This window comes from Podarcis gaigeae (assembly GCF_964106915.1).
Source record: "Podarcis gaigeae genome assembly, chromosome: 4".
In the NCBI taxonomy this organism is placed as follows: Eukaryota; Metazoa; Chordata; class Lepidosauria; order Squamata; family Lacertidae; genus Podarcis; species Podarcis gaigeae.
In genome coordinates, this window is record NC_139677.1 from 105,815,834 (window position 1) to 105,830,121 (window position 14,288).

General features: G+C 41.5%; 3 protein-coding genes across 3 annotated transcripts in view; 1 reads left to right on the forward strand and 2 right to left on the reverse strand.

Annotated features, from left to right (window-relative positions):
- The window catches only part of LOC310843269 (uncharacterized protein), a 217,324-nt gene that overhangs the window by 82,168 nt on the left and 120,868 nt on the right, over positions 1-14,288 (forward strand). The window lies entirely within an intron of this gene.
- Positions 390-1,349, reverse strand: LOC310843641 (olfactory receptor 51H1-like; the record flags this gene model as incomplete). Its single annotated transcript, XM_083737273.1, has 1 exon — positions 390-1,349. The coding sequence occupies one exon, from the start codon at positions 1,347-1,349 to the stop codon at positions 390-392; it is 960 nt and encodes a 319-aa protein (XP_083593399.1).
- LOC310844058 (olfactory receptor 51H1-like) lies at positions 9,089-10,048 on the reverse strand (the record flags this gene model as incomplete). The annotated part of the gene is made up of 1 exon (XM_083737662.1): positions 9,089-10,048. One exon carries the CDS (start codon positions 10,046-10,048, stop codon positions 9,089-9,091), a length of 960 nt encoding a protein of 319 aa, XP_083593788.1.

A 14,288-nucleotide genomic window follows, 5' to 3' on the forward strand; every position in this document is an offset into this window, starting at 1 on the left:
CTCTTGAGTGAGATGGGCGCACAACCCCAGAGTCTGTCAAGACTGGCCCGTACGGGCAGGGGTACCTTTACCTTTACCTTTAATCTTTCTTGCAAGTCTGAGCTCATTCCGAACTTTAGCCCATCTGAGTTTCTTCCTGCACCCTTATTTCATCCATCTCTGTCACTGGAACGATTTCTTTTTTAAAAAAACCACCTTTGAAATCTAAAGACTGAAGAACAACATTTTTTAACAGTGAAACTGAAATTCCTATATATTTTTAATCCTTTTAAGGATTGAACCAGCTAAAAGTATTTCCCGTTTGTACCCTGTTGTTTCTTCAGGCTTTGAGTTTCCTTACAAATCATTTTCTCTTCCATTTAGCACAGAATTGTCATTTGGAAAAGATATCAACCCCTGGTTTTCTTTAACAAGAACATTTTGTAAATCCTCTGTCGAATTTGCTGGGTCTTCACACTGTACACAACAGGATTAAGAAGTGGTGGGACAGCAATGTATATGTTGGCCATCAGCATGTGGACAATGGGGGAAAGGTGCTTCCCAAATCGATGAACCACACTGACGCCAATCATTGGGACATAGAAGATCAAGATGGCACAAATGTGGGAGACGCAGGTGTTGAGAGCCTTGAGGCGCTCTTGGTGGGATGCAATGCTCAAAACAGTCTTCAGGATCAGAATATAGGATATGAGAATGATCAGAACATCCAAGCCCAAAGTAGACATGACCATTACCAAACCATACAAAATGTTGACTTTTTTGCCAGAACAGGCTAAATTCATTGTGTCTGGGTGGAGGCAGTATGAATGAGAAAGCACATTAGATCGGCAGAAAGGGAGCCGTTTAATAAGAAAGGGGAGTGGGAAGCAGACACAGAAAGCTCTGGACAATATAGCTATTCCTAATTTTGCAATTGCAGAATTTGGGAGAAGTGAGGTGTATCTTAACGGATCACGGATGGCAATGAACCGGTCAAAAGCCATTGCCACAAGAATGCCAGACTCTGCCCATTGAAACAAATGGATAAAGAACATCTGGCTGATGCAGGTATCCAGTGTGATTTCCCCTGAGTCAAACCAATAGACCCCCAGCATTGTTGGCATGGTGGAAATGGAGAGGCCCAGATCCGAGCAGGCAAGCATGGAAAGGAAGAAGTACATGGGCTCATGGAGGCTTGGGTCAATCTTGATGACATAGAGGATCGTGAAATTCCCGAGCAGAGTCAGGGCGTAGAGCACAAACAATGGGAAGGCCACCCAAGAGTTCTTCTCCTGCATCCCAGGGATGCCAATCAGGACAAAGGTTTGGTGGCTCACAATGCTCTCGTTGAAACTGGTGATGGAGGACATTGTTCCCAAAGTGTGTTTGTTGGTAAAATGCTAAGGAATAAAAGTCAAATGAATATTAGAAATCTGGTATGATTTTATAGGTTCTGTCCTAGTTTAGTCCAACTTGAGACATTGTATTAGAGCTTCCAAACATTAGAGCCTTCCAACTCTGACATATGATTCCCTCTTCTAAGCCCAACCAGTGTCAGTTTTATGATTTATTCATTTGTCACTTACAGAGTTTTTACTCCACACCTTAGCCAAAGGGGCTCCCAATCAGCTTCTGAAGTTCAGTTGTAAGAGGGTTTCTGCTCTCAGGTTTACATATAAAATGATCTGACAGAGAAATGCATGGGGAGGGAAGCAGAAGAAGCTATTCCACATTTAAAGCTACAGTTCTTGCAGTGACTACCTGAGGCAGCCTGTTGGGATGTCTACTCAGCCTCTCTTGTGGAAAACTGATGGGAGCTGGTCTTTCAGCAAATCAGCGGGACAGCCCTGCTTTCCTTCTGCCCTGTTCTGCAGCCTGATGAGAGTTTAACATCATTTCTGTAGCTCATGGATCCTAAAGCCAGTTTGATTGCACCATAAGGGAAACTTGGACACTCCCTCCACCACTGATTTGTGTAGTGGCTGTAAGTCTGAACTGGGAGCTGATAAATCATTTTGTTGAAAATCTTCCGTCAGCCACGAAGTCACTGGATAGACTCAGTAGGAATCTGCAATCCCAGCATGAAAATACTGGTTTACACTGCAGGGATTTTATGAAGGTTACTGAGGAAAAAAATACCTAAAGTTTTCTGATGGCTTGAATATTGTGTCTAAGGGCTCAGTGTTGGAGGTGGCCATGTGTGACTTTTGCAAATTCAGAGTCTCTTAGTTTCTCATCTGCAGAACAGTATTATTGTTGAATTAGAAATGCTATACAGTGGTACCTCGGGTTACAAACACTTTGGGTTACAGACCCTGCTAACCCAGAAGTAGTACCTTGGGTTAAAAACTTTACCTCAGGATGAGAACAGAAATCATGCAGTGGTGGTGGCACGGTGGCAGCAGGAGGCCCCATTAGCTAAAGTGGTACCTCAGGTTAAGAATGGTTTCTTAAGAACAGCCTCCAGAACGAATTAAGTTAGTAACCAGAGGTACCACTGTATCTAAATGGCAGAATGGATAACTGTGCAGCTGAGAAAGGCTGGTTTTACTCCACCTCCTCTTCTTTCAAGGAACCTGGAAACCAAGGTCCTTAATTTTGGAGCTCGAGGGGGCAAGTGGGTTGGGGCCAGATATGACCAGAGGCTGAAATCAGTTAAATATATATATATTTAAAGTGCCTAATCAAAAAGCTAGTGATTGTATTTCAGTGTGTTCAAGATGTTACCATATTCCTAAAACATATTAAAGGAAAATCAAAGGCACATTCTACATAAATCCAACTTGGGGAAGGAATATATAAGGAACCGTGTATGCATTTGAAAACACATTTGGACACAATGAATACGGGGGTGGGAGGGGATACAGAAAATAAGCTTAGAATTAATTCAAGGAGTGCATGTATAAGCTAAAGCAAAAAGCGCTCATTAGCATATGATGCTGAATACACTACCATTCACATAAGTTGAACTTTCAAATCAGCCCAGAGAATTGCTGTTCCAGAGAAGCGGACACGGAGCAATGGATCCAAACTACAAGAAAGAAGATTCCACCTAAACATTAGGAAGAACTTCCTGACAGTAAGAGCTGTTTGACAGTGGAATTTGCTGCCAAGGAGTGTGGTGGAGTCTCCTTCTTTGGAGGTCTTTAAGCAGAGGCTTGACAACCATATGTCAGGAGTGCTCTGATGGTGTTTCCTGCTTGGCAGGGGGTTGGACTCGATAGCCCTTGTGGTCTCTTCAAACTCTATGATTCTAGGATTCAGCCTTTTCATGCACGTTTTCTGTTTGTTCTGTTGTTTTTGCTTAGAATTAATTAAAGCCACTGCTATACATGGCTTAGGTCCAGCCTATCTGAAAGATCATATTCTCTCATATGAATCCGCCAGGGCTCTGAGATCTTTGGCCGAGGCTCAGTCCCATCACCCTCCTAGACACATTTGGTGGGGACACAGGAGAGGGACTTCTTGGTGGCTGCTCCCAGACTTTGGAACTCCCTTCCTTGAGATGTTCTATTGACTTCCTCCTTCATATTCTTTCACCAGCAGGTGAAGACAGATTTATCCCTGCAGAACTTTTGGAGCTGACTGTTTTTAAGGAAAGGGCTGATGCTAGGATGTTTTTATTGGTCTGAGCAACAAAAAGTCCCCCCCCCCCCATTGCTTAGTCAGAATCTCTTTTCTTGTAATTTCATTCCACTGGTTTAGGTCCTCCCCTCCAGAACAGGAGAAAACAAGCTTGCTCCATCCATGGACAGCCCTCCAGCTATTTGAAGATGGCTATCAGATCACCTCTCAATCTCCTCTTCTCCTGGCTAAACATCCCCAAGCCAATTGTTCTTGAGGGGCCACCCACAGAGCGTTCCCTAAATACACCTTGCCTTTGAATCATCTAGGCTTCACAGCTGAATTTTCCACAAGCATCCTTCCTGCTGGACCCACCTGGCATCCCAGGTGCACATATCATGCCGTGAGCGGACTTCTCTTCCATCTGCTGGGAACAGGTTGTTAGATTATTCTTATATTACAATTTAGAAGTACCCAGTGACTCCATTAATAATGCGTTAGGGTCCAATAATGTTCTTGGTATTATTTCTATTTTTCTTACTATTAATTCCAATTCTTTAGATATCCAGATGGCATCATTTCTGGCACTACTTCCATGCACATGTGAATAAAACGTGAATTCCCTATCTAATAAATGTTTATTTCTCCAAATATCTATTAAATTCAGATTTTCTGCCATTTCTCAAAAGGTTTTCGGAAGCCTACCTTCTTTGGCAGAAATGCCAAAGATCCACGGAGCTCTAAAGCAAAGACTTAAAAATGAAACGGCCAGGGACCAGCTGGACGCTTGGTCTGTTTCTGCAGGGCTGTTCTGAGGTTCTTATGCTATCCATACTTAAGAGATACAAGCTCTGTCATTTCACAATACTGTGAGAGATCTGTCTGGAACCGATCAAAAAGCTTATATCTCAAACAGGGCTTTGCACATACCTGACTTTATGGCATGGTCAATGTGACACGTTTTCCGCAGCAGCAAACACTAAGCCTGCCTTTTCTGTTCTAGGAGAGATCATCCCTGTGCTTTTTATGGTGCTGACAATTATGGAAGAAATGTTTCCCCTCTGGGAAAGAGGCTGTCTCAAAACTGCCAGAAAACTGCTTTGTCTCAGGGGGAGGAGATCTCTGAAACCCGGGTGCAATTACTTGGAAATCTCTCTTCTTTTTGAAATAATTTTTATTTTATTTTACAATTATAACAGTACAAAATACATATCCATATTTAGAGATTTCTTAATCACCACCCTCCCATCTATGGGTCCTATTGTCAACCTTTTCAACTGCATCTTATTTCATAATCCGTTTTTTATCTCTCTCCATATTGTCCATGATATTTGCTACATTACAAGTCTTATTAGAATCCTGCCAATGTTTCCATCTGCTTACAGTGGCCTCCTAGATAAATTATAATTTCTCCCCTTTCTTTATTTAACTTTTTGTCTTCTTGGTTCCTGAGCTTTCTGGTCAGTTTTGCCATTTTGGCATAGTCCATCTGCCATTCTTCTCTGGTAGGGACTTTATCTTCTTTCCATCTCTGGGCTAGTAGCATCCGTGCGGCTGTTGTCACATACATAAAGTCTTTTCTGCTCCATTGGGATCTTGGCATCTTTAATTTCTAATAAAAAAGCTTCTGGGTTTTTTTTAATAAAGGTTATTTTAAACATTTCCCCCCCATTATATATCATTTCCCAGAATGCTTTCATTACTTTACACGACCACCACACCTGCTTTTTCTTTACATTCCAGCTGGTATTTGTACTTGTCTAATACATTTTTGCTAATTTACTAGGAGTCAAATACCACCAGTGCATCATTTTCATAAAGTTTTATTTCAGTGTACAACATGCTGAGAATTTCAAATCAGTTTTCCATAACTTTTCCCAATCTGAAAGTTTAATATTATGCCCCAAATCCCTCACCCAGTGTATCATTTAACCTGTTCATCTTATGTATGCCATGCCAGGAGCAATCTGTACATTTCAGACAGTAATTTTATATTATTTTCTAACAAATCTTTTTCAAATCTTGAGGTCTCATAGCTGAAACTTTTCTTTTTGTCTATCCTAAAAATATTATTTAATTGGTGAAACTGTAACTAATCAGTTAATAAATCCCTTAATTCTTCAAAATTTTTCAGTTTCAGCTGATGTTCTACTCCACTTAGCAGCTCCCTGTATTTCCCAAAAACTTCTCATGTTTAGTTTTTTCCAGAGATGTCGCTTCTAGCGGGAAAAGCCACCACGGTGTTTTCTGTTCTAGTAAGTTTTCATATTTTCCCCAAACAGTAAAAACTGATTTTATAACTGAATGATTCTGGAACCCTTTTTGTACTTTTGCTTTTTCATAGCAGAGATATGCATGCAATCCAAATCTGTTATTATGTCCTTCCAAATCTAGAATATTTATGTTTTTCAATATTATCCATTCCCTGAGCCAACAGAGACAGGATGCCTCTTAATAGAATTTTAAATCTGGCAGGGTGGAGCCCCCTCTTTCTTTAGCATCTGTTAATAATTTATATTTTAGTCTAGGTTTACCCCCCTGCCATATAAATCTAGAATTTTTTTTTTGCCATTCTTTGAAATCTCTACGTTTTTCTTTATTTCTTTCCAAGTAGCTGTGTAATTATCTTTTAAAATATTTATATTCTTAACTGTTAACCACACACCTAAATATTTAACTTTCTCTCTCTGCATAAATCAATGGTTTGCTGTAGGTCCTTTTTATATTGCTCTGTCATGTTTTTCACCAAATCCTTATTTTTATTTTTATTTAATTTGAAACCTGCCACATGACCAAATTCCTGGATCCTCTCCAAGACTCTTGCTATGCTACTCTTCAGATCTTCCACAGTAATCAGAAGGTCATCTGCAAAAGCTTTCAATTTATATGTTTTACCACCATTATTCCTCTTATTGTCTCATCTGATCTGATATCCCTTGGCAATGTTTCTAACACTAAAATAAGCAATAACAGTGACAGGAGACACCCTTGTATTGCCCCCTTTGTTATTTTACATTTTTCAGTCATCACATTATTGACAATCAACATAGTCTGTTGGTCTGAATAAATTGCCTCAATACCTCTACCAAATGCCTCTCCAAAGTCCATCATTTCTTTTTTTTCAGAAATGACCATGAGACATTGTCAAATGCCTTCTCTGCATCTATAAACATCAATGCAGCTTGTTTTTCATTCCTGGCCCCGAGATATCCTATAATATCAATTATATTCCTTAAGTTGTCCTTCACCTGGTGGCTTGGTAAAAAACCAGCCTGTTCATGATGAATTAAATCCTTTAACATCCCTTTCATATGATTTGCAAATAATTCACAATCATTATTTAATAGAGAAATCGGCCTGCTTTGGGATCAATGTGATATAGGCCTCTGTCCAAGACTCTCGTACTTTCCCAATATTTAAAATCTCATTCATTACATCTTTAAGCGGTTGTACCAGATACTCTTGTAGATTACTGGGAAATCTCTAAAGCTCCTGTGCAAGGTCCTGGAGTTCTGCTTCAGATGTTCTGGAGATCTTGTGTGTGCTCCTCTCTTTCATAAGGGTAGACAAAGGAGATGTGCCCAGATGGGGGAGAAATTTGATTCTGCTCACATTTAAAAGTGGAGTTACTACTACAAGCACACTAAATGCACAATATTTGTGGGGAAAGGGTTACAGAAAATCCAGTTGTCTAATGGGATCTATATGAAGTTAGCTGTGTCTCTGCAAACCATACAAATCTTGACTTTTGCGCCAAAACAGGCTAACTTCATTGTGTCAGGGTGAAGACAGTATGAATGAGTAAGCACATTAGATTGGCAGAAATTGAGCCATTTAATTAGAAATGGAAATGGGAAGCAGACACAGAGACTTCTGGAGGAGATATGGTTCAACCCATCCCTAATTTTAAACCACTTTATCAAATAATGGATGTCTCGTATACCCCAGGTAGTGTGGTTGCTGACCTTGAGCCAGACATCCTGGAAAGTGAAGTCAAATGGGCCTTAGAAAGCACTGCAAATAACAAGGCCAGTGGAAGTGATGGTATTCCAGCTGAACTATTTAAAATTTTAAAAGATGATGCTGTTAAGGTGCTACACTCAATATGCCAGCAAGTTTGGAAAACTCAGCAGTGGGCAGAAGATTGGAGAAGATCAGTCTACATCCCAATCCCAAAGAAGGGCAGTTCCAAAGAATGCTCCAACTACCGCACAATTGCACTCATTTCACACACTAGCAAGGTTATGCTTAAAATTCTACAAGGAAGGCTCAAGCAGTATGTGGACCGAGAACTCCCAGAAGTGCAAGCTGGATTTAGAAGAGGCAGAGGAACCAGAGACCAAACTGCAAACATGCGCTGGATTATGGAGAAAGCTAGAGAGTTCCAGAAAGACATCTACTTCTGCTTCATTGACTATGCAAAAGCCTTTGACTGTGTCGACCAAGGCAAACTATGGCAAGTTCTTAAAGAAATGGGAGTGCCAGATCACCTCATCTGTCTCCTGAGAAATCTCTATGTGGGACAAGAAGCTACAGTTAGAACTGGATATGGAACAACTGATTGGTTCAAAATTGGGAAAGGAGTACGACAAGGCTGTATTTTGTCTCCCTGCTTATTTAACTTATATGCAGAATTCATCATGCGAAAGGCTGGGCTGGATGAATCCCTAGCCGGAATTAAGATTGCCGGAAGAAATATCAACAACCTCAGATATGCAGATGACACAACCTTGATGGCAGAAAGTGAGGAGGAATTAAAGAACCTTTTAATGAGTATGAAAGAGGAGAGCGCAAAATATGGTCTGAAGCTCAACATCAAAAAAACGAAGATCATGGCCACTGGTCCCATCACCTCCTGGCAAATAGAAGGGGAAGAAATGGAGGTAGTGAGAGATTTTACTTTCTTGGGCTTAATGATCACTGCAGATGGTGACAGCAGCCACGAAATTAAAAGACGCCTGCTTCTTGGGAGAAGGGCAATGACAGGCCTAGACAGCATCTTGAGAAGTAGAGACATCACCTTGCCAACAAAGGTTCGTATAGTTAAAGCTATGGTTTTCCCAGTAGTGATGTATGGAAGTGAGAGCTGGACCATAAAGAAGGCTGATCACCGAAGAATTGATGCTTTTGAATTATGGAGCTGGAGGAGACTCTTGAAAGTCCCATGGACTGCAAGAAGATCAAACCTCTCCATACTGAAGGAAATCAACCCTGAGTGCTCACTGGAAGGACAGATTGTGAAGCTGAGGCTCCAGTACTTTGGCCACCTCATGAGAAGAGAAGACTCCCTGGAGAAGACCCTGATGTTGGGAAAGATGGAGGGCACAAGGAGAAGGGGACGGCAGAGGACAAGATGGTTGGATAGTGTTTTCAAGGTTACCAGCATGAGTTTGACCAAACTGCGGGAGGCAGTGGAGGACAGAGGTGCCTGGCGTTCTCTGGTCCTTGGGGTCACGAAGAGTTGGACACGACTAAACGACTAAACAACAACAACATCAACATCAAATAATTATCCTTCTGTGATAAAAGGCATTTCAAAAAAATATCAACCCCTACTTTTTCTAAACTGGAAAATGTTGCATAACCTCTGTCGAATCTGCTGGGTCTTCACACTATACACAACAGGATTGAGAAGTGGAGGGACCGTAACAAAAATGTTGGCCATCAGCATGTGGATAATGGGGGAAAGGTGTCTCCCAAATCGATGTGCCATACTGATGCCAATCATTGGCACATAGAAAATCAAAATGGCAGCAATGTGGGCCACACAGGTGTTCAAAGCCTTCAGACACTCTTTTCGGGATGCAATGCTCAAAACAGTCTTCAGAATCAGGACATATGATACAAGAATGATGAATACATCCAAGCCTAAAGTGGAAATAATTGCTATCAAACCATACAAAACGTTGACTCTTGTATCTGCACAGGCTAACTTCATGGCATCTTGGTGGAGACAGTAGGAATGAGAAAGGACATTGGATCGGCAGAAAGGGAGCTTTGAAAGAAGAAAAGGGGGTGGGAAACAGATACAGAAACTTCTGGAAAAGACAGCTATGCCGATTTTTGCAATTAACATATTTGGAAGACGGGATCTGTATCTCAGGGGATCACGGATGGCAATGAACCGGTCAAAAGCCATTGCCACAAGAATGCCAGACTCTGCCCATTGGAATGAATGGATAAAGAACATCTGGCTGATGCAAGCATTTAATGGGATTTCCCCAGAGTCAAACCAATAGACCCCCAGCATAGTTGGCATGGTTGACATGCAGAGGCCCAGATCCGAGCAGGCGAGCAGGCAAAGGAAGAAGTACATGGGCTCATGGAGGCTTGGGTCAGTCTTGATGACATAGAGGATAGTGAAGTTTCCCAACAGAGTCAGGGTGTAGAGCACAAACAGTGGGAAGGCCACCCAAGAGTTCTTCTCTTGCATCCCAGGGATGCCAATCAAGACAAAGGTTTGGTGGCTCACAAGGCTCTCGTTGAATCTGGTGATGGAGGACATGATTCACCTAGTGCTTTTGCTGGAAAGATATTAAGGAATAAAAGTCAAATGGATATCTGTAAATCTGGTATTATTTTACAGGTTCTATCCTAGTTTAGTCCAACATCAGACATTGTATTACAGCCTCAAAACCCATTCGAAAAAGCAATATTCCAACTCAGTCCAACATCAAACATTGTATTACAGCCTCAAAACCCATTCGAAAAAGAAATATTCCAACTCAGACATATTATTCCCTCTTCTAAGCCCATACAGTGTCAGTTTTATGATTTATTTATTTGTTTGTTATTTACAGAGTTTTAATCCACCTTTTTGCCAAAGTGGCTTCTGAAGTTCATTAGCGAGAGAGTTTCTGCTCTTAAGTTTCTATATAAAATTATGTGAGAGAGAAATGCATGGGGAAGGAAGCAGAAGAAGCTATTCCACACTTAAAGCTACAGTTCTTGCAGTTACTACCTGAGGCAGCCTGTTGAGATGTCTACTCAGCCTCTCTTGTGGAGAGCGGATGGGAGCTGGTCTTTCAGCAAATCAGTGGGACAACCCTGCTTTCCTTCTGCCCTGTTCTGCAGCCTGATGAGAGTTTAACATCATTTCTGTAGCTCATGGATCTTAAAGCCAGTTTGATTGCACCATAAGGGAAACTGGGACACTCCCTCCACCACTGATTTGTGTAGTGGCTGTAAGTCTGAACTGGGAGTTGATAAATCTAAACATCCCCAAACCAATTGTTCTTGAGGGACCACCCACAATATTGTTCCCTAAACACACCTTGCCTTTGAAGCATCTAGGCCCCACAGCTGAAGTTTCCACAAACATCTTTCCTGTTGGACCCACCTGGCATCCCAGGTGCATATATTTAGCTGTGAGCGGACTTGGTGACCTCTTTGACATTATTCTTCCTCCTGCTGGGAACAGGTTGTTACACTATTCTTATATTACTATTTAGAAGTACCCAGTGACTCCATTAATAATGGGTTATGGTCCGATTACGTTCTTGGTGTTATTTCTATTTTTCTTACTATTAATTCCAATTCTTTGTATATCCAGATGGCATAATTTCTGGCACTACTTTCATGCACATGTGAATAAAACGTGAATTCCCTATCTAATAAACGTTTATTTCTCCAAATATCCATTAAATTCAGATTTTCTGCCATTTCTCAAAAGGTTTTCGGAAGCCTACCTTCTTTGGCAGAAATGCCAAAGATCCACGGAGCTCTAAAGCAAAGACTTAAAAATGAAACGGTCAGGGACCAGCTGGACGCTTGGTCTGTTTCTGCAGGGCTGTTCTGAGGTTCTTATGCTATCCATACTTAAATGATACAAGCTCTGTCGTTTCACAATACTGTGAGAGATCTGTCTGGAACCGATCAAAAAGTTTATATCTCAAACAGGGCTTTGCACATACCTGACTTTATGGCATGGTCAATGTGACATGTTTTCTGCAGCAGCAAACACTAAGCCTGCCTTTTCTGTTCTAGGAGAGATCATCCCTGTGCTTTTTATGGTGTTGACAATTATGGAAGAAATGTTTCCCCTCTGGGAAAGAGGCTGTCTCAAAACTGCCAGAAAACTGCTTTGTCTCAGGGGGAGGAGATCTCGAAAACCTGGTGGCAATTACTCGGCAATCTCTAAAGCTCCTGGGCAAGGTCCTGGAGGTCACCTCTGGGCCAGACGTTCTGGAGATCTTGTGTGTGTTCCTCTCTTTCATAAGGATAGACAAAGGAGATGTGCCCAAAAGGGGGAGAAATTTGATTCTGTTTGCATTCAAAAGTGAACCTATCCAATCCATACTTTCTGGAACAACACCTATGCCCTTCCTTACCAGCAACCTTTCATGCTGAGATATCACACCTCCTTGAGGATCTTGGGGAGCCTCAAGTTTTAGACCTTATTACAAATGTTTGGCTAGTTTTGTGGGGGGTGGGAGGAGGAAGAAAAGAGGGTGGAGTGAAGGTGGGCTGCCAAGGGAGCTGGCTTGAATGGAAGCCATCTATGCCATGAGAAATTGAGGGAAGATTGAACCATTCAACCCTGGGGGGGGGGGTCTACCTCTAAAAGTTTTGAAGGCACACACATCGCAACAAAGTAGGGATGGGGGTGGACTTGGAGTAGTTCCACCACTTGGAGTGAACCTCCTCATTTGACATATGAAGGGCTGTGCTTGGTACAGGCAAATTAGACTGCATGCCTAGAATCTGTACAAGCAGAGATTCCTCCAACTCATATTTGCTAATTTTTTATGATGTGGTCCAAGGAGACCCCTGGTTCTTTCTCCCCTTGCTTTCTAACAAAAATGGTTTCTAGATGCTTGCAGCACTTAGGATGCAAAAAGGTAAAGGACCCCTGGTTAAGTCCACTCTAATGGGGTTGCGGTGCTCATCTCGCTTTCAGGCCGAGGGAGCCTGCAAACAGCTTTCTGGGTCATGTGGCCAGCATGACTAAACTGCTTCTGGCACAATGGGACACCATGACAGAAGCCAGAACGTACGGAAACGTCAATTACCTTCCCGCCGCAGCAGTACCTATTTATCTACTTGTACTTTTTGGCATGCTTTCAAACTGCTAGGTTGGCAGGAGCTGGGACAGAGCAATGGGAGCTCACCCCATCGCGGGGGGAAACCCAACATGGTCACATTTGACTTCAGAAGAGGACATTTCCCCAAAATGAGGGAATTGGTGGTGAGAAAAAAGCAAGTTAAAAGGCAAAGTCAAGAGGGAGGTGTTTAAAAACACAATATTAGAATGGAATGTGTACCATAGAGCGAAACTTTGCCTACTTTCAAAGCAAAGAACTTAACAGGTCACTTGAGGTCATATCAATATTTTACCAGCCTCAAATACCTGAGAGTATGAAACAATCTTTCCTGCTGCTGCTGCATCACCACCCATCTCTCACCTGGATTCATTGGACAAGTGAAGCCCTCACTGCACTGCTGTCAGAACATCTTTCTTATGTTTAGTCTAAATTTCATGCAATTTGAACTTTTTGGTTCTGGTCCTGCCCTCTAGAGCTGTAGAAGGTTTCAAGTTACACTCTTCACAAAGACTTATCCAGCCTGTGAACATCCTGGGAAAATCTTCTTTCCCACACATAAGCGCATCATGTTGTGTCAACAATCTGGCTGTCTGCAGCGGTGATGTTTCCATATACTGACCTGCAATGCTCAAAACTGCTTTGTAAGTTAAAGTGAACACCTTGAATTGGGTTTGATAGCAAATAGGCAAACACACAGTTCTGCGTGTGTTACTTTGCTATTAATGTGCTATACAAATGTTCCTACATGGGGCTAGTCATCTTTTTCTTTTTTGTCTATTTACCTAGGAAGGAAAATCAAGAAATACCTTCACTTCCTGGGACCAGATTAGAAGGCTTTCTACCCACCTAACCATCCAGTTACTGGCTGCTCTACATAATGTTAAAAGGGTGAGTTGGGCAATTAAAGACAGAAAACATCCCTCAGACTGCCTCATAAGTAGAAATTGTTGCATATATTAATATTGTGCAGTCTGAAGCGACTGGAAGCAGAAGAACTGACTCCTTTGGAAATGAAGCCTTGTCCAGGCCCATTAAAATATTATTCAAACTTTTACTGGAAGAACTCTTCAAATCAAAACACAAGCATCAAATGATACATCACAAAACTATCCATACAATGTATTCTGCTGTCCAGCACAGGCTCAGCATCATAGAAAGTATGATATAACCCAAACAGAGCTATAAGTAACAGAATCCATTTCCCTGGTGCAGTTTTCCTGGAGAGTTCCATTTACATTCTTCGGTTCTCTGCCCCATTCAAAGAAGGGGACACCACCCTTTCAGAAAGGTGAATTTGCAACTCAATACAGATATAGATATAAATATTATGGAGAAAGCCCTTTGTTTCATGGGGAAAAAACTTATCAGAATGAAAATTGACAAGATAATGCAATCCCAAATCTTTGTATGGAAATTTTTGTGTGTCTGTCTCTGTGTGTGCTTGTGTATACTGTGCATAATTGTTTAGGACATCAAACAAAAATACACATGGAAAAAAGGATGAAGATCAGTTATTCATTGGATACAAAAGCAGCATGCAATGAATCCATCTATTACTAAGAACAAAACAATTTTCTCTTCCCTTTGTCACAGAATTCTTCTTCGAAAGATATACAGTGGTACTTTGGGTTACATACACTTCAGGTTACATATGCTTCAGGTTACAGACTCCGCTAACCCAGAAATAGTACCTCAGGTTAA